The sequence below is a fragment of the Gossypium raimondii genome, chromosome 9 (assembly GCF_025698545.1).
Source record: "Gossypium raimondii isolate GPD5lz chromosome 9, ASM2569854v1, whole genome shotgun sequence".
NCBI classification, from domain to species: Eukaryota; Viridiplantae; Streptophyta; class Magnoliopsida; order Malvales; family Malvaceae; genus Gossypium; species Gossypium raimondii.
This window is the reverse complement of record NC_068573.1, coordinates 35,055,808-35,077,124: the sequence shown is the minus strand read 5'-3', so window position 1 is coordinate 35,077,124 and position 21,317 is coordinate 35,055,808. Positions and strand designations below refer to the sequence as shown.

General features: G+C 34.1%; 1 protein-coding gene across 1 annotated transcript; it reads left to right on the top strand.

Annotated features, from left to right (window-relative positions):
• On the top strand, positions 1-936 carry LOC105799249 (NDR1/HIN1-like protein 12). Its single transcript, XM_012629698.2, has one exon. It carries the CDS (start codon positions 206-208, stop codon positions 836-838), a length of 633 nt encoding a protein of 210 aa, XP_012485152.1. The 5' UTR covers positions 1-205; the 3' UTR covers positions 839-936.
• Positions 937-21,317: the final 20,381 nt, after the last annotated feature.

Below are 21,317 nucleotides of genomic sequence, written 5' to 3'. Positions count from 1 at the left end.
ATTTTGCACCACCCATCATATCCCCATTTCACTTTAATGTCCAATTCCCAATCATACACATAGCCCAAATATATTTGCTACCACATTAAATTAGCGTCACTCCATCAAAACCCATACCTTAACACCCATCTAACGTCCATTGTACTTTTGCTTCCCTCTCTTGCTAAAGCTTTCTTCAGCTGCTGCTGGAGTACCACCGGAAACCATGGCTGATGACTGCGGCCGCCACGACGACAAGCAGCAGCTCGCAAAGCGTGTAGCGGTAGCCATTTTCGGGTTCTTAATCGTCTTTGCCATCGTTGTTTTCCTTGTATGGGCAATTCTGCACCCTACCCAACCCCATTTCATTCTCCAAGATGTAACCATCTATGCTTTCAACCTTACAGCTCCCAACTACCTCACTTCAAACATGCAGATCACTTTAGTTTCGAGGAACCCCAACGAAAGGATCGGCATTTACTACCACAAACTCGATGTCTTGGCATCATACCGTAACCAGCAGATAACTTTACCGACGTTGATCCCCAGAACCTACCAGGGCCACCAGGACGTCACTGTTTGGTCCCCATTATTGTACGGCAATGCGGTGCCTGTGGCTCCATTTCTTGAGGTAGGGTTGAACCAGGACATGAATGCTGGGATGGTGCTGCTCAACGTCAAAGCCTTCGGCCAATTGAAATGGAAGGTGGGGACTTGGATTTCAGGTCGGTATCAAATAAACATTAACTGTCCAGTTTATATTTCCTTTACCGGTCCAACTAAGGCCATCCAAGTTGGTGTAGCTATGAAGTATCAGCTTGTTCGAAGTTGCAGTGTCGACATTTCTCTACTTAACTAGTTAATTATTATTGTTTATATGACTCTTTCAGCATATAATCACATTCTGGTATTCAGTACTTTTACATTCATCTTTGCCCACAACGTTTTGGGGTACCATATCTGGCCATATAATCTCTATATTCTAGATTTTGGATATCGAGGAATTGGACTCAGGTTTTGTAAGGTTAAATTAAACAGTAAAAATTGGGAAACTCATTCAGTTGAGTTGAGAAACATTGTTCATATTCTGGGGGATTACCCCGTAAGACCAATTCCAGGTCCCAGCAATGTTCTTCAACTGTAAAACATTTGTCAATACGTGTCAGATGCAGTTATTGTATGTATTGGGACATACTAATGAAAAATGATTACTTCACCTGCTTTACATAGCTTTGGATTTATTGTGGTTTGGTATGGTTGGAACAAGTCCCTCATTGCTACTGTTACGTTGAGAACAAGAAATTCCAATACTTATGAATCCCATTTAAAAAATTTTAACAATTATCACTACCAAAATTTGAGGCAACAGTGACAGACAAAGATGCACTAAATCTGTCACTGTTGACAGATTTAGAGACGGAAATTTCTGTCACTATACCCCCTCACTATAACATCAAGGATGACAAATCCGTCACTAAATTTCTGATGAAATTTCCATCACAGTTTGTTATAATTTCCGTCACTGAAATTTGTTAAATTGAGCTAAATTCTGTTACAATTTTAAATTTTGTTACAAAAATTTTGTCCCAATTTTGTCTCCTATAATTTATGTTACTTTTTCGTTACATAATCAATCACATTTTATTTTTTTCAGTTATTCTATCTCGGTTTTATATCTACCTTAACATTTAAAAAAAAATTCAATAAATAATCTAAGTTGTAAAAGAAAAAACTAAAATACTCATTAATAGATATTTTTAGATAAGATATAAAAATAAATAAATAATATTATTAAATTTAAATATCAAGTTTACATGGTCAATATAACTCCCCATACCCGACCCGATCGTCGGGTTCAAGTTACAGGATGTCACATCTGTTGCCAAAGCAACTACGATCATTTGCAATTAAAATTATACTATTAGATAATTAAATTCAACCAAAACATGCATTTAATACGACATACAATCATTTTCGAGTCTTACACGAGCTTACGAAAGCCCTAAAGCTAACCCAAGATAGAAATAAAACCTAATTGTAAAGAATTCAAAATACAGGATTGATGTCATACATTGCCAAACAGTTTGTCACGTCACAACGTCAGCCACTCGACGTCACGATGTCAGTTACTGTGTTGGCCTTGTCGAGACGATGGGGTTCCTCGTCTTGCTGTGACATTACAAGTCATTCCTCATCGCGATGTCACATAGTGTTTCTGCAATTCATATTGAAAATCAATCTACAATTTCTTTCCAAACATTCTCTATACATATTCATCTCATAGGCCGACAATTTACATATCCTTCAAGCATCAATTCAAGCATATTAATCCAATATCTATCAATATGCATATGCCTTAATACCTAAAAACTATCTAACACATTTCATTCAAAATATGTATACATACATGTTATCCACAAATACCATTTACAAAGGCATCTTTTATACTTTACAAAACCATATAATAAACTCACATACTAACTTTGTATTCATATGATTAAATCCAATGTTAGACATTAAAATTCAACATCATTAAGCATAGCAAAATAGCAAAATACCAAATGACTTTACTAGGTACATGTCATTTACTAACAAAAGAGGTTCACAAACATTGTTTAGTTCAAGATTCTGAAGGGATACTGAAGTTCATGCTCGAGATCTTGATTTGTACCTAACCTACGTATGGAAAACAAAATTGTACGCTGAGCGGTAAAGCTTAGTGATATTTCAATAATTCAAAACAAGTTAACACACGATATAGTCAATTGCATACCAAAATTTCAATGCTTAATGAATTACATAAATACCTACTTATAACAAATAATCATGCAACCTTTCATTATCAAGTCAAATGATTCATCCCAAACCTTACAGAATTAACTTTTTGACTTGTTATTCATTTTGCGTAATCTTTTACATACCTCGACATTTAATGTCATATATAAGTGCTTATAAATCACCTTAGTAGCATATAATCAATTCCAATCATCATTCAACCAATTCGCAATATATATGCATAATATTATTCCCCTATTAACTTGACTCAGACTTCAACAAATATACGGATCCAACCAACATACCAATTTGACACTCAGTGCTTCATCGAAAAATCTGAAGTAAACAAATTGCACCCAACGCTCATCGGTATAACTGAAGTACAAATTATGCCCAAGACTCATCGACATATAGTCGAATTAACCCGTACTCAATCTATCCTATGACATGCCAACTATATCCGACTCTACCCGAACAGTTAATAGGGTAACCAACTACTCAATTTCTCATACAAGTCAATTCACATTTCATCATTTTCAATTAATCAATCTATTCATCATTTCATCATATAAAATAACACATTTCAGCCCAATTCAATGCCAATTTCATATAATCATTGAGTTACACTATTTTCCATTCTTTTCAATTTAGTCCTCTCTTCGATAATCAATCTCAAACATAGCATTTCAAAATAAATTAATTATTTTCAAACTTACCATGATATTATACCATACAAAATAGAGTAAATATGCAACAATTATGATGTTTCAAAGTATAGAAATACAAATTGAAAGTTCGAGTTACTCATCATTGATTGTTGTCTTTCCTTTCCTCTCAACATCCCCATGTCATCTTTAGCTACGTATTATAATCCAAAATACATAATATTAGATTCCATCTCAAATCACAATCAATTACAAAGTCACACATATTTTACAATTTATTCAATTTAGTCCCTAAAATTGAGACTAGCATAACTTTCAATTTAAAAATAAAAATAAAAATATGATTTGACTATTATTAATTAGGGGTCTCCTATTTCTTATTTCAATAGTCAATTTTACATTTCATTCAGTTTGGTCCCTAATGTATGAAACTATCAATTAAGCTTTACAATTTAGTCCCTTTTTCACTTCTAAGCTTAAAACCTATCAATTTAACACATAAAACTTCAAGAACTCAACAATAAAAACTTCTTAAAACTTTAACAATTTTACAAATTGGTAAATGGGCTAGCTAAATCAAGCTCACCTCAAATCTATAAAAATCAAAGGAAAATGGTTAGGGACTTACTTGAATTTAAGGTTAAAAGTTTGAAACCCTTTAACCATGGTGAGGATATCCTTTTTCTTTCTCACATTCGGTTGAAGAAGGTGGAATTCTCTTTCCATCCACCAAATTTGGTCTTTTATAGTAGGATTATTAGGTTAATTAAGTTAATTAGTCTTAGTTTAATTAAATAAAGTTTATTTTAATCATGTTTATGACTATATAACCTTACCGTCCACCAACTCATGATTATGCATGGTCTAATTGTTATTTTAGACCTTGGTTAATTGCAATTTAAGTCTCCATGTCATTTCCTAATTAAAAATCTATAGCGATTGGACTTTACAATATAGTTCCTAGGCTCACAATTTTGGCTAAATTGACTATCCAAAATTCAATTCACCTATGTAATAATCGAAACTGCATTTTTTGATACCATTGGAAACTGGATCGTTACAGTCAAGGTTACAATAATAATATGTTTAAATAGATAGTACATTATAATATTTATGGACATGCAAAAATAAATCCTCAATACCAATAGTTCCAACTTCCTAATTTCCATCTCCTGCACATTCAAATAAAAAAATTATATGTTAATTTAGAAGAAAAAAAATCTTCTTTAAATTTCCAAATACATTATATGTTAATCAAGAAAAAATATAAACTTTAAAAATTACAATTCCTCTCTACATTAAACATGATCACCTTTGATAAGATGGAGAAAATGTTGCACATTAAACAAAACAAAAAAAGGTATACATCATTGTTTGTGTTACTTCAATGTTCAAAAACAACCCTTTTATAACACAAGTTTTGCACTCAAACATACTTGAACGAGAACTAAAACCAAAATTAGGTTTCTTTTATTAGTTTTTGGTTAATGAAGGAAGCTAAATTGAAACATTTGGCCATGGCTTTTTCCAACCAAATTCAATAGTAGCTTATACAATGGTTTTGCACTCAGCACAATTGACTTGTTAGCAAGGAAAATAGGGGATGATCATTCCAATATCAGCCTTGAGGCGTAATAAAGCTCAACATGAAAGAAAAAAACCAGGCAATGCAATTGACTTGTTTTGCCACTCTCAGTCTCTGAGACAATATTAAAAAGATGATCAAAAGTATAGTTACTGGTGTTCAAGATCAATCAACACTCCATTGGAGTAGTCAATGTCCAAAAAAGCTTATTGTAATGACCCAAAATTCATGGGCATCAGAAAAGTACATTATCAGGCCTTCGTCTTAATGAAATGAGTTCGTAAATAATTATTAGAAATATTTATGAGTCTATTAGTGTGTTTAATTAGGTTTTAATTGAGTGAATTTAGCTTAATTAAGGGTAATTAGGAGAAAGGACTGAATTGAATAAAGGGAAAAGTTGAATTATAGATTAAAAGAAAATATAAAGGACCAAAATGACAATTATGCCATTTGTCCTAATTGAGGCGACATAAGATTGTAAAAATCTTTTTACATGATTTAATTTTATAAATATATAAATTAATTATAAAGTATATTATTAAATTAATTATATTACAAATATTATATTAAGAAATAAATTGAATTATGACAAATGTAGGGTGATGATAAAACACATGTGTAATATTTATATTTGTACAATTGTAATATATTTGTTTAATTACTTTTATTTAAGAAAATAGATTTTATTATATTAAAATATTAAATTAATAAAAATAAATAAACTAAGGACAATTGGATGGTGACGATAATAGACAAGTGTATGGTAATAATAATTGCATGTGTAAAATAATATACATATATATTAATAAAACATGTATTACTTATTATTTAAGTATATATGTATAATATTATATTATTATAATAATAACTAAAAGAATAAACAAAATAAATGAAACAGAGAACGAAACAGGGAGAAAAGAAAGGAAAGAACGAAAAGAAAGGAAGAAAGGAAAAACTAGAGTTTGAAGGTTTAAAGCTTTAATAGGTAAGTCAATTAAGTCATTTTCTCTTAATTTTGATGTTTTAGAAGCTTTAGAATAAGGTTTTGTTGAATTTAAGTTGAATTTTGAAAGTTCTTAGGTTTTTGAATATAATTTATGTTGAACAAAATGTTGAATTAGGGGTTTGATTGATAGAATTTCTAGTTAGACTTGATAAAAGGGATTAAATTGTAAAAGAAGTTATAAGTTTTGTGTTATAGGGATTAAATTGTAAGAAGTTTTAAATTGGGGTTTTATTATGAATATTGAATAGTTGAACTAAATATGGCAAGAAATTAAGTAGAAAAGAAGTATGAATTAAGTTAGAAAAGTAAGTAAACTTAGTTAGAATTAAATTGGGAATAATTAGGAATTGAATAAAATTCAATTATTTATTATAATTTAATGCTGTAATTAATAGTGAAAATTATTATTATTTTCATAGCTAGCAAATAACCTGAGGCATCGGTACTGAAAGGAAAGGAAAAAGTTGTCGAGGAGTAATCGAACAAATCCGGGTTTGTATTACTATAATTCAAATTACTTATTATTAAATGCTATATTTAAATTTATATGTATGGTAAGTGAAATATAAGGTAAGTATTATTATTAAGTTCAAAGAAATTCAATTGAATGATGAATATATGTGAGGAATTGAAATGAATATTGACTTGAAAATGGAAAAGTGAATTTTGAATTGAATTGTGATTGAAAGTGAAAAAGTGAAATTGAATTGAATTGTGAATTTGGAGACCCTATTAACTAATCAGGCTGAGTCGGATATAGTTGGCATGCCATAGGATTGGAAGAGTTTAGGGATACTTTGACCTTGAGTCGATGAGACACCAGGTGTCACTATATTTCTTCGGATAGATTTGATGAGGTACTGGGTACCAACTTTCTTCGGCTTTGTCGATGAGACGGGTGTCAACTATTGCTTCGAACTATCCGATGAGGCACTGGGTGCCATATTGGAGTGTTTGGCTGGATCCGTGTATCCGCCAAGGTCCGAGTTTTGTTAATAGGGGTAAATAATGAAACGATAAACCGAATGAGTTGATCAATCGAGCTACTGAAATGAGATGAAAAAGTTGAATTGTGAATTGAAATGTCATATGAGATTGAGGAATGAACCTAAGGTTCATGATGTGTCCAAGTTCAAATTGTGGATATATGATACCAATTGAAGAATTGTTATTGTTGAAATATGAAATTTGAGTTTAAATTTGTATATATGATTTATGAATTACATGTTTATTATTGTTATAATTTGAATTATGGTAATACCACTGAGTTTTAAATACTTAGCGTACGGTTGTTTCTGTGCGCAGGTCGATAGAAGTCAAAGGTCCCGGTTCAGCATCCAGATCAATCCGGACTACAGCATAACTTCGGTGATGTATTTTTCCTTTGGTAAATGTGGCATGTACTTCGATCTTATTAAAGAATCTTGTAAGTTTTGGTTGTAAAGAATTAGTCTCGAATCACTCCTAACTCGTATTTTGGGCCTCGAGGGTCCATCTAAGGGACTTAAAGATTACTTTATATTATGTTTGATAATTAATTGTATATTAACTGTAAATTGTCTGATATGTCCAGTAATGCCTCGTAACCCTGTTTCGGTGACTATTTAGGGTTAGAGATTATTACAATTATAAATTTTAGGGATGAGAATGGGCCAATAAATTTTTGAGAATATTTATTTTAGAAGTTAAATCTTCCTATTTATGGGTTGTTCTAAGCATTGTGCCAAAATACCTTTAATATTTGTGATGGAATATAATTTTTGTTACATTTCTGTCACAAGCCTGTCACTAAATTTTGTCACAGTAAATTATTGGGTTATACATGTTATTTCTGTTAATAGTTCGTCACTGATCCGTTACTAACAAGCTATAATAGTGACAGAAAATTGTGACGGAAAAAAATTCTGTCACTGTTAAGACAATGAGAATTCATTTAAAACTTTAGAACTTTTGAGTTTTGAGGTGAAGTCTCTCCATTTAAATTTAATTTTAATTTAAATGTAACAATGTATGAATTATATTCAGATATATTTTGATTTAAATCCAAATGTATTTCAATTATCATATTACTCATACTTTAAAATACTCCAAACTAATATAAAAACATGAATGGATAAAACTCAAATCGATTTAATGCTTAAATTATTTAAATTTTAAAATTTCAAATTTAGAATTATTCCAACAATAAAAAATAGTCTACTCAAATCTAGTCGATTGCCACATCTAATGACTACTTTGATTTTTCTAAACTAATTTGATGTAATATACCTAAAATAAATAGCCTATAAAGTCATACTATGATATGAAAAAGGAATAAATTGGTTAAATTAAGATTATAACATTGTTGCTAGTACAAAAAAATTAATAAATGGTTTGGAGACATATTGTCAAGTTGCAAAAGCTTATCCAAACACACATCTGTCTTAAATTACACTAACACAAATTCGACCGTGTATCAATTTAGTGGAATTCTAATTTTTTTTATGAATATTTTATCATGAATACTTTTCGAAGAAATAAATAATTAATCATAAAATATGATTCATTTCCAAATAACCATCAATCCACATTTCATAATTTCTGTTTCATGTGATGAGAAGCTACAAAGAGAGGGAATCTCTTCTCTCTCTATCTTTATGATTTCACATTTCAATCCAAACAACAAATTGACAAAAAGCAAGTAAAAAAAAAGTGATTGAGGAGGAAAAGTAAATGCATTTGAGTTGAGGAGATTCAGTAGAAAATATAGTGAATTAAATGGTATTTACTCCAACAAATGCTACAAGACAAAATCAACTTGTTATCATATTGCAATGTCATGTCATAATCTGTGGTACATCCAATTGATGCTTGCAATTTAGTGCCATTTTATACAAAAATCAATTATTTTTTTAGCAGAGCAGTTTAATGGGTTTCTTTGGTGATTTTCCATCCCGCATTTTGTTTTTATCTAAAACTCTTCCTATCACTAGATTACACTGTCTTTAAGGCTACCTACAATACTCAAATCAGAGATTTCACAGATCCATCACCTTACTGATATCATGGCCCTATGCTTATTTTATGATGTCCTGGATGCATATAAATATGGCAAGCATAGATAATACTCTAAAGCTCATGGGAGATTTATATATACTTTTATTCAAATAAAAAAAAAGAGGGAAATTTAGAAATACATAGGTCTTGAAAACTCACAGAAGTTTTTATTTCTAACCCGTTTTGCATCAATATTACAATCTTCCTCCTATTTATAGAATTGTAACAACAAACTCTCAAACAATAAAGGCATACATTCTCACAAAAGCAAACTATAAGGATTATTGACAGATAGGATTCTTGACACATTCTTTTTCTTTTTTGTTATCATGCATGTCCATTTTACCGTTTATATTCGGAGTTCGTGACGATTCTTGACACATTCCAATAAAGTAAACAATAAAGATTCCTGACATTTTAACAGTAAAAGCACAAGATTGAAAGTACGAGGTCCCTAGTGAATGAATGTGAAATCGGATTTTGATTTGATAAAGAATACTAAAAGATGTGAGCATTTAGGATGTTAGGGTTGATAGGGATTAAAATGAATAAAACGCAATCAATGTTTAATTGATGTGTTTGTGTGAAACTAATACCATTTCTACAATCAAATTTATTATGCGTAGCTAAAGATGACATCTAGATGTCGTGAGATAAGAGAGAGGCGAAGGCCATAGACGAATATCTCTATCCCGATTTGTGCTTTAATAATTTGATTTCAATACATAACTTACTATGAGTTAAATTAATTAAAGTAATGTTTAAATGTTTTGTCTCATGATAGGTGAGTATACTTGTGCTGATGAAAGTATATATGATGATCTGAATATGATGATTTGATGCAAAAAATATAAGTATGAATTTAATGTGATAATTAAAATGAGAAAGTATGATAATGTTTTGTAATGGTATGCTAATGATTTGAGTGTGATATGAATTTGCTATGTAATTGTTTATAACATGTGAAACATATATGTTTTGAAACAATGAATACTCTATTAATGGTCTCGAATAGAGTTGGGTGTAGTTGGCATACCATAGGATTAGTATACGATATTTTATTTTGGTTTATACCAATGAAGTGAGGAATGCACATAATTTCAGATGTACCGATGAGGTGCTAGGCACACGCACGCATGCGCGCACGCACAAGCACACACACACACACATATTACTTCGATTTATGTCAATGAGGCGCAGAGCGCATATTACTTTGAACATACCGATGATCCACTGGATGCAAGTTATATTAGTATGATGGTTGATCAATTAGTGTATCCATTCTAAGTCCATGTCCAATTAATAGAGGCTATAAATTATGTAATAAATGATTGATCTTGATATTTGACATTGGATACTAATATAACATGTTCATTTGAGAAACTATACAAAGATGCTATAGTATTGAAAGGAAGCATGTAAAAGAGTCGGGTACTTTTAAGCCTAGAGGGTTGACAAAATTATAAAATAATCAATGAATTTGATTGTGAAATAAGATATGAATGTGTAAATGAATTGCATTATAAATTATGTAATTAAATTGATATTATGATAAATTGATGCTTGAATTTAGTTATTGGAAAATGACATGTTATCACAAATCATGGAAGCATGAAAGTAGAAAGCATGAGACAAGGATTCTACACAATGGTGATATATGTCTATATATGATTCCATAACTAATTTATATGTTTAATTTAATTATGCTTTCAAATCATGTTAGCACTACTAAGTTTTATTATTTCAGCGTATGATTTGATTTATTTCAGTGCGCAAGTGATGTTAGAACTCGAGGATTCAGGAAGTACCATAACATTTAGGACTCAATTTTCGGCTTAGCAAAATTTGTATAGCTTTTGGTATTTTTTGTTGCAAGTTGGCATTAGACCTATCCAAGGGTTGGGTAGTCTACTCAACCCGTTAGGCCCAATCCATCTAGGGCTAGGTTGGAAAAGAATTTTCGTACCTTGTTTGACTTGAATTTAATTTAAATAATAAAATTATTTTTTTAAATATCAATTAACAATATAATTTGATTATTTTATTATTTTTTAATAATGAAATGAGACGAGACTAAAAATTTTGATGATGAAGAAAGCAACTTCACAGCTACTGGAGTGTTAGCATTTAGGTGACCAAGGAACACTTTTCCGAATCCTCGCTCTCCGATCTCAGTCTCGAAGTTAGGAGATATCTCCCCTGTTAATTTACTTGAACTTAGGTTCCTGCACAGAGTCAACTAATAAGGAAGGAAAAATGTGGTACCATAGCCATCTAACAGTTTTGTATTGTTAAGACAAGCCATCAACTTGTCTTCAGTTTCTATAAATAATGTTTTGGATGCTTTGAAGAGAACTCACAATGAGATTATCCTTGGAGTAGTGTCAAAACGATAGCTGAGACCACTCCATGAAGTCTCTTTAGGGTGTAACGGGTCAATTTTGACCTGGGTCTAAAGGCCCAAAACAGATAAAAAAATAATAAAGTCCAGATACTCGGCCTGAAATTCAAATAACAAACACCAATTACATGTCAGGTTTAGTACGACCTAAGATAACAAAACCCTAACCCAATTCAGCCCACAACCTAACTGCCCTAGTGCTCCATGTGCACCGCACTTCCCCTTCGTGCCTTTGCAGCGCACTCCTCGCCCGAAGCATGACAGGCATCAGGGGCTTTACACCAAAATGGTCAGGGTTATCCCTCCAATGCCCGTTGACCTTGCCAAAATCTGCAAACAGGGTACAAAGGAGACAGATACGGAAGCAAAAGCAAAAACAGACACAAACAGCATGTAAATTGGCTATAAAAGGCCGCATTAACCATGTAATTTTTACACACGGACAATCGAATACTAAGAGAACAAAAATCAATCGAAAAATCCCAAAGGTTTATATCTATTGTCATTTTAGTTTTTGCTTCGTTTTGTAGTCTACTTTTATTTTATTTTATTTTTACATACGAAATAAAATAAAAAGAAAAAAAGAAGGAACTCACCTGTGTTCAGGTTTTTAACGCCGCCGGGACAACCGAGGGAGCCACCTCCGAGGATAGGTGGCCGGAAACCAAAAGGTTTCTTGAGTTTTTTGGGGCTTTTGTTAATATTTTGGGGATTTTAAACCTAGATTTGGGTTTAGGGGGTTTGAAAAGACCGGGTAAGAGGTTTTCCTCTTTTTAGGCCACTGCATATGGCGGCGCCGTCGCCGGTGACCGACGGCCGACACGGTGGCCCCTTTTCCAGATTTTGGGTCGGTGCCTGGAGAAAAAAGGGGAGGTGAGAGCATTTCCTTAGTTTTTTCTTTAAAGGAGAAAAAAAATGAAATTTTTTGAAGGGTTTTTGGCTTAAATAGCCTAGTGAAACGACGCCGTTTCACTTGGCCTCCCCAGGCGCTAAAACGGCATCGTTTTGGAGAGGCCGACTCAAAACCGACCCGACCCAGGCAAGATTCACATGTTTTTTAAGCGGAAGGGATAATTTCACTTTCAACCCTTCCGCTTTTTAATGTTTTTTCAATTAAGTATTTTTTAATTTTTTTAATTTTACCCCATAATTTTACTACGATTTCAACTTGGTCCTTTCTGGAACGACGCCGTTTGGGGGAGAAGGGAAATTTTCTCTTTTAGTCCTTCCATATTATGCGAGCGTTCATGAAGGTCCCCTCTTTTATTTTTTTTATATATACATATATACATACGTACATTTTTATAATCTATATATACATAGATACGTACATATTTTTTATAACTTATATATGTACATATATGTACTCATATATATTTTTATACATATTTTATAATTTGTTTACATATCTATATATATATATATCTATATACGTATTTTCATATTCATAAACACATTAATACATACTCATATATATAATTTTTATACTTTATAATTTTAATATACATATATATACATACTCATATATCTTTTTATGTTTTTATAATTTTATTCATTTTCTTTATTCAATTATTTATTTACGTTTTTATTATTATTTTAAAAGAATGTTTTCATTTTATTTTCTTATATATTTGTTATTTTGCATGATATTGATTTGTCCTTTTATTTATTTTATTTTGTTGCAATTTCTCATATTATTTATGCTCACATTATCGTATCCATAATTGTCATTTATCATATTATTTATTCGTACATCAAATTTAACATTACATCAAATTTTTTACCCGAATTCATAAAAAGAGAAAATTTTGAAAATAAAGGCAATACTCGGTATTTGGGATCTTCGAGAGGATTGAGCCCTAACGTATTGGGTTCTAATTTTCTTTGTTGAATCTAAATAATCGAGAATGCTCTTTAGTCAAAAAACATAAATAAAAAGCTCATTATCGAGAATTCAATACATTGTGTCCTAACGCATTGGATGTGACACGTTGTTTTCTCGAGATGAGGATTTTTCTAAAAAATAATAAATGCAATATTCAATGTTTAAGAATTTTGAGAAGTTGTGCCCTAACGTATTGGGCTGCGATTTCTTCGTCTGACTTAAACAATTGAATATCCTTTTAAATTTTATTGCACGAGTTTTTTGGACAAGCTCATTTTTGAGGAGGTGAAATATAATGCCCTAACTCATTGGGTATGACATTTTCTCTCTCCGAAATGAGAGGGTCTTAACGGGTAATTTGATTTATACAAGTTTTTTAAATACAAGGATCGTATTTTAAAATCTTTGCACATTTTTGGTATTAAGACATTAATTAATCAACAAGGTACCAATTTTAGGCGTGTCGAGGGTGCTAACCCTTCCTCGTGCGTAACCGACTCCCAAACCAGTTTTCTGGATTTTATAAGACCAAAAATTATCGTTTTAGTAAATCTAAATTTTTATTAAAATGATTTGATTATGAGGTGACCCGATCACACCTTATAAAAAAAATTTGGTGGAGACTCCTGTATTTGTTTTCTTTTTCAAAATCCAAGTCAACCCCGTTTTATTAAAAAAATGGTGTCAACAGCTAGGCGACTCCACTGGGGAGAAACACGAGAGTCAAGCCATGAGTTGATTAATTTTTGTCTTTTTTGTCGAAATTTGAAATTTTGATTTTTAACATATGATCATCTCATTGCATTTCATCTGTTTTGAGTTATAGTTTTCATCATGTTTTGTGTTTTAATTTTTTTTATATATTTCTACACATTGCATTGCATGACCACTCGGTTATACCCTTTTAAGTGGGAGTGAGAAACTAGTTCTTCGTGAGGTCTTCACCTCCGTGCAGGATAGTAAATCACTTTTGGGATACATCCGTACCTATGTCTTCGTGAGATTTTCATCTCCGTGCAGCCATAGGGAAATTTATTCCCATGAACTGAACTCGGTTCATATGATCCTATAATGGGTGATGATTAAGGAATCTGCTGGTTCAGGTACCTTTACTTTAGAATTGAACCGCATATAGTGAGCCCTAAGAGCCTACCTTATGTAAAACCACGTCAAACCCCTAGTGGTCACCCGAATAGGTGCTTTATTTTTTTTTTCTTACTTGCTTTTGTTTTGTACTTACCTATTTTCTTTTATTTTGGTTATAATTGCTTTGCATTCTCATCATAGAAAAGACGTGTTAATTCAAATTTGAATGCTAAATAGAAAATTTTGTCATGGAAAATGGGTTTCTTGATAAAGTGGAAAATAATACGGCTGTCCTAATATGTTCCGAGAAAACACAACAAGAGAAGGGTGATAGTTTAATGGAGAACTACACAACTTTGCTTCCTTGCTTGAGGATTCAAGTTGAAAAAGATTATTTGAGAGTCGTCAATATCCCTACCTTTTGAAAAGAAGCTAACGAGCATCACGAGGATGAGTGAGCAATGAGTCGCGACCTGGATCAAGTAAAAAGGAGCAAGTAGAGGCATCCATTGAAAAATTCGCGAGATTCATTTTAAAATTCGAATGAAGAAAGGGATCGTTGTCTTCGCTTAGAATATGGGGGCGAAGCCGTATATATTCGTTTTATGTAAAGAGGTTTATTTTCTAGTAAAGTTGTTCTAATAGAATTGAATCAAAATCAACGCCTCTTTTTGCATTCATCTGCATTACATTTCGTTACATCATATGCATTAAACTTCACAAAAAGACTTTAACTAAAACGAGATTATTTTAGTTAATCTAGAAACCAACAAGAGTCAACCAACCGAACATCGTTACGATACCCTTCTCAAGACGAAAGCAATGGATCGGAGATTAGAAAGATTAGAACAATTGCAAAAGAAGATGCAAGATCAGATGCAGGAACAACTAGATAAAATTCAACAAGACATGCAAGAATCCTAAAGGAGTTTGATGAGCCAGTTAGCGCAGTTATTGGCTAGAGATAAAAGGAAAAACCCTGTAGTCAATTTTGGGGATGAATATGAAGACCCTACCTATCCCCCAAGTTTTACCCCAATAAGCGCCCAGGCCCAACCCGATGCGCATCTACAAGGGGCGCGCTACTAACAGACCCCAATGATATCAGGCCGGTACCTCGGCGCCAATGAACTATCCGATAGGCTCAAGTTCCAATCCAAGGAACGATCTAACCAATCCTGTAGTTCCTGATTTAGACGAAATGGAAAAAATAGAAAAAGTAAGGGTAGAACTACCAAAGCAACTCGAAGATCGGTATAGGTGGTTGGAAGAAAAACTCAAAGCAATAGAGAATGCTGATTATCATTGCGGGGTTGATGCCAAGTATCTAAGTTTGGTCCCAAATCTAGTACTCCAGCCGAAATTCAAGGCTCCAGAATTTGAAAAATATAATGAGACTAGTTGTCCTGAAGCTCACATCACGATGTTCTGTCGAAGAATGACAGGACACATTGATAACGATCAACTGTTAATTCTTTGCTTCCAAGATAGTTTGATCGGGTGGGCTACCAAATGGTACAACCAGTTGAGCCGTGCCAATATCCATTCATGGAAGGACTTGGCACAGGCTTTCATGAAGCAATATAGCCACGTGACAGACATGGCACCTAATAGAATTACACTGCAGAACATGGAAAAGAAGTAAAGTGAGAGCTTCAAGCAATATGCCTAAAGGTGGAGAGAGGTAGCGACACAAGTCCAGCCACCTCTTCTGGAGAAAGAAACCACAGTGCTTTTTATCAACACTCTGAAAGCGCCATTCATTAACCACATGTTAGGAAGCACTACCATGAGCTTCTCAGATATGGTAATGTCTGGAGAGATGATTGAAAACGCCATAAGAAGTGGGAAGATAGATGCAGGGGAAGTTGTCAAAAGATTAACCCCAAAGAACAAAAAAATGAAGTGAGCAACCTGAGCTTGTATAATAAAAGGTATTCAAAATCGACCACTGTAGGCCAGCCAAGGACGGTAGCTGCTAGCTATCAAGGCCCCTCAAAGCAAGAATCTAACTCGAAGCCAAACACAGAAAGGCTCCAGTTTACACCCATCCCAATGACGTATAAAGAGTTATATCAGAATCTATTTGATGCGCATGTAGTAGCTCTGTTCTATTCAGAACCCATGCAACCTCCGTTCCCGAAATGGTATGATGCGAAGGCCCAATGCGAATACCACGCGGAAACCACGGCACCCTCAAGTGAAAATTGTGCTACATTTAAAAAGTTAGTTGAAATGTTCATCAAGATAGGCATCATAAAATTTGACGATCCATCTGGACCTAATGTGGCAGGAAATCCGTTACCCAGTTATTCAGACCCAAGGGTAAACACGATAATTGAAAATAGAGGGAAGAATACCAAAACCAATGTTACAGAAGTAAAAACCCCACTGAAATGGGTTTAAAAACAAATGATAGACATGGGATTAATCATTCAGAATTTAGAGAAGAGACCAAAAGGGATGAGAAGCTACTGTGAGTTCCACGCTAAAGAAGGCCATGAAATCCAAGAGTGCGCAAAATTCAAAGCTTTGGTGCAAAGCCTGATGGATGGTAAAGAGTTGGAATTCTTTGAAGAGATCAAAAGCCCAGAAGGAATATTGGGGAATTTGAATGTTGACGCTGTATCCGGAGAGGGAGCCGGAGAAGAAAATTTATAAGGCATCTGCCCTTACATGCTTGGGAATGTTTTGAACAATGGAACTGTGGAAGAGATCCTATACTTTTTAGACCTAACTCGAAGTAATGCCTAAAACACACTTATTGCTCTAAGCCTAGGAGCAATAAGGATCCTTTTGTGAGATAGGCTTATGTTCAATATCTTTATTTCAATAAAATGCATCATTGTTTCTCACTTCGAGCAAATATTCTTTTATTGTTTCCATTTCATTCATAATCACACTATACAGATAAATATTCTTAGATTCTTTTATTCTTTGGATTTACTTTCGTCCCTATAACAGGTCTCCAGATATCAATGATATAAGCGACACTACTATTGACTCAGAATCTCCTTTTGAGCAAGATATGTGTCCAAATGAGCCTCAGGACTTTGAAGATAACTGAGATTGTAGCTTATCCCCTGATTTGTTAAGGATGGTAGAAAAAGATCCTACCTTACAAAGAATCAATGGAAACCATGTCATTTTCTATTTGGGCCAATCTCGCCTAAGGTTTTTGGCGATTATCAATTCATCTTTATGGTCATCGATTACCTCGTTAAGTGGGCAGAAACTGCTTCATATGCCGATGTCACAAAGTCGATAGTCAACAAATTCTTGAAAATATCATATGTCAGTATGGAATGCTAAAAAAGGATCATATCTGACAATGCACTAAATTTGAACAACAGCTCGATATCAAAAGTTTGAAGTTTGTTCAATATTAACGTCATATCGCCCCGAAAAATACGACACAAAAAAAAACTTTCGCCGGGGAAACGCCTTTCTCTTTGGCTTATCGCTGTTTCACCCATTGAGGTCGAGATTTCCTTCTCTCTGAGTTTTTGGATCCAATCCCGATTAAGAAGAAAAAGCTTCAAAGTTATCCGTCATGGTCAAAAGTACCCAAAAAAGAGAGGAATAAATTATGCAAGTTCACCAAAAGGTTCACCCCAGAGAATTCCATGAGGGGGACTTAGTATCGAAGAAGATCCTCCCCATACAAAAAGGACTTTAGAGGAAAGTGGACACCGGACTAGGAAGGACCTTATGTGGAAGGCTCTATCTAGAGAAGTGTTGATTTTAACCAGAAAGGATGACAATGACCTGCCTAATCCTACGAATTCAGATTTAATCAAAGAATGTTTCATAAAAAAGGAAAAAAAAAAGAAAAAGAAAAGAAGAAAAAAGAAAAAGGAGATGCCAAGGTGAAAACCAGCAAAAGGCGCATTGAGACCAAATAGGTTTTGAATTAAAAACCCAAGAATAAGCAATTCAAATTTTGATCGAAGGTGGGGCATGCGGCAGTCTTCCTCTCTGAATTAGCAAGAAGGTGAGATGTTACATCTTGGGGCATCAACAAAGTCTTTTAAGACTTCTGAACACATATCAAGCTCGAAAGGGTCCTCACGAAGTTTGGGGCAGAGAAGCTCATACTACGATGTCTGGGGGCACCTATTTCCATTTTATTCATTTTCGTATTTTGGAAAAATATGCCTTTTTGATCAATTTATTCTTAGCAAAATTAGCTATCTCGATTGATTTATTCATTTCGAGCTTTGCTCTCAACAAAATTTCATCTTGTCCATTTTGATTATCTTTTTCAAGCATTTTTCATTGAAATAACGATTAATGAACTGATAATATTCAAGTAGAAGGAGTTCTGCATATTACTCTGAAAGCTTCTAAATAGTAAAATGACCTGAAACAGGGCTATTATTTAGAACTAACCAAACATAGGGGTTGGAAGCATTTGAGAAAGAATAGTCTAAATTGTGACTATTTCTTTGGATTCTCTGTTGAATTTACCAGCTGAACAAGAAGGCATGGTGACACATCAGTGATAGAACATTGACAAACAACGAGCAATGACAACCCAAACATTAAAAAGGGACCATTCTCGAAAAATGACATTCTGCATTCATGCAAATATCATACACACACATCTAGTTAGGAGCATTTGAGTCATTTTAATCATGACATCCTAAACACTGGGCATAAATAGGTCCATAAAATGGATTTTACAGGTCATGTTCCCCAAAGAATAGATCAATGAAGTTACCCATACCCCTGAAGTTGCAATGGGATTGAGTGAAATCATTACGGTGAATCTTATCTTCCCAAAGTAGTAGGGAAGCAGATTTAAGCCACCAGCCTTATCTCCCTGAGCAGCAGTGGAGTAGGTTGAAAATTGCAGATCTTGTCTCCCTAAGCAGTAGTGGAGTAGATCGAAGACAGCGAATCTTATCTTCTCAAGGTAGTAGGGAAGCAAATTTAAGCCATCAGTCCTATCTCCCTGAGCAGCAGCGGAGTAGGTCAAAGATTGTAGATCTTGTCTTCCTATACTGGCAGTGAAGCAGATCGAAAGCACCAGCCTTATCTCCCTGAGCAGCAGTGGAGTAGGTTGAAAATTGCAGATCCTGTCTCCCTAAGCAGTAGTGGAGCAGATTGAAGATGTCGAATCTTATCTTCTCAAGGTAGTAGGGAAGCATATTTAAGCCACCAGCCATATCTTCCTAAGCAGCAGCGGAGTAGGTCGAAGATTGTAGATCTTGTCTTCTTGTACTGGCAGTGAAGTAGATCGAAAGCACCAGCCTTATCTCTCTGAGTAGCAATGGAGTAGGTTGAAAATTGTAGATCTTGTCTCCCTAAGCAGTAGTGGAGCAGATCGAAGACGGCGAATCTTATTTCCCTGACGTTGCAGTGGAACAGACTAAAACCAAAACCTCATCCCCTTGAAGTTGCAATGTAGTGAATCAAAGCAACAAGACGCGGTGTACTGGAAGGAGGCTACCAGAAGAAGAAAAACACCCAAAGGGTCCAAGATTTGACAAAACCAGGCAAAATTGACCTTTCGAAAGTCTTTGCTCCATTCTCATTACACGACAACGAGAAAAGAGGGGCAGCTGTAACAGGTCAATTTTGACCTGGGTCTAAAGGCCCAAAATAGATGAAAAAATAATAAAGTCCAGATACTCGACCTGAAACTCAAATAGCAAAAACCAATTACATGTCAGGCTTAGTACGGCCCAAGATAACAAAACCCTAACCTAATTCAGCCCACAACCTAATCGCCAAAGCTTCTATGTGTGCACTTCCCTTCGTGCCTTTGCGCAGCACTTTTCGCGCTGAAGCATGACAGCATCATGACTTTACACCAAAATGGCCAGGGTTATCCCTCTAATGCCCGTTGACCTTGCCAAAATCTGGAAACAGGGTACAAAGGAGACAGATACTAAAGCAAAAGTAAAAACAAACACAAACAGCATGTAAATCGGCTATAAAAGGCAGCATTAACCATGTAATTTTTACACACGGACAATCGAATACTAAGAGAACAAAAATCAATCGAAAAATCCCAAAGGTTTATATCTATTGTCATTTTAGTTTTTGCTTCGTTTTGTAGTCTACTTTTATTTTATTTTATTTTTTTTACATACGAAAATAAAATAAAAAGAAAAAGGGAAGGAACTCACCTGTGTTCGGGTTTTTAACGCTGCCGGGACAACCGAGGGAGCCACCTTCGAGGATAGGTTGCCCGAAACCGAAAGGTTTCTTGAGTTTTTCAGGGCTTTTGTTAATATTTTGGGGATTTTGAACCTAGATTTGGGTTTAGGGGGTTTGAAAAGACTGGGTCAGAGGTTTTCCTCTTTTTCAGCCACCGCATACGGCGGCGCTGTCGTCGGTGACCGGTAGCCAACACGATGGCCCCTTTGCCGGATTTTGGGTCGGTGCTCGGAGAAAAAAGGGGGTGAGAGCATTTCCTTAGTTTTTTCTTTAAAAGAGAAAAAAATAAAAATTTTTGAAGGTTTTTTGGCTTAAATAGCCTAGTGAAATGACGTCGTTTCACTTGGCCTCCCCAGGCGCTAAAACAGCATCGTTTTGGGGAGACCGACCAGAAACCGACCCGACCCAGGCAGGATTGGCATGTTTTTTAAGCGGAAGGGATAATTTCGCTTTCAGCCCTTCCGCTTTTTAATGTTTTTTCAATTAAGTATTTTTTAAATTTTTTAATTTTACCCCGTAATTTTACTACGATTTCAACTTGGTCCTTTCTGGAACGACGCCGTTTGAGGGAGAAATTTCTCTTTTAGTCCCTCCATATTATGCTCGCTTTCATGAAGGTCCCCTCTTTTATTTTATTTACGGATTTGCCCCCAAAGCTCTGTTTCCAGTTCAAATTAGTCCTTTTTTTGTTATATTTTTGCTATGAAACTAATTAATTTCAATAATGT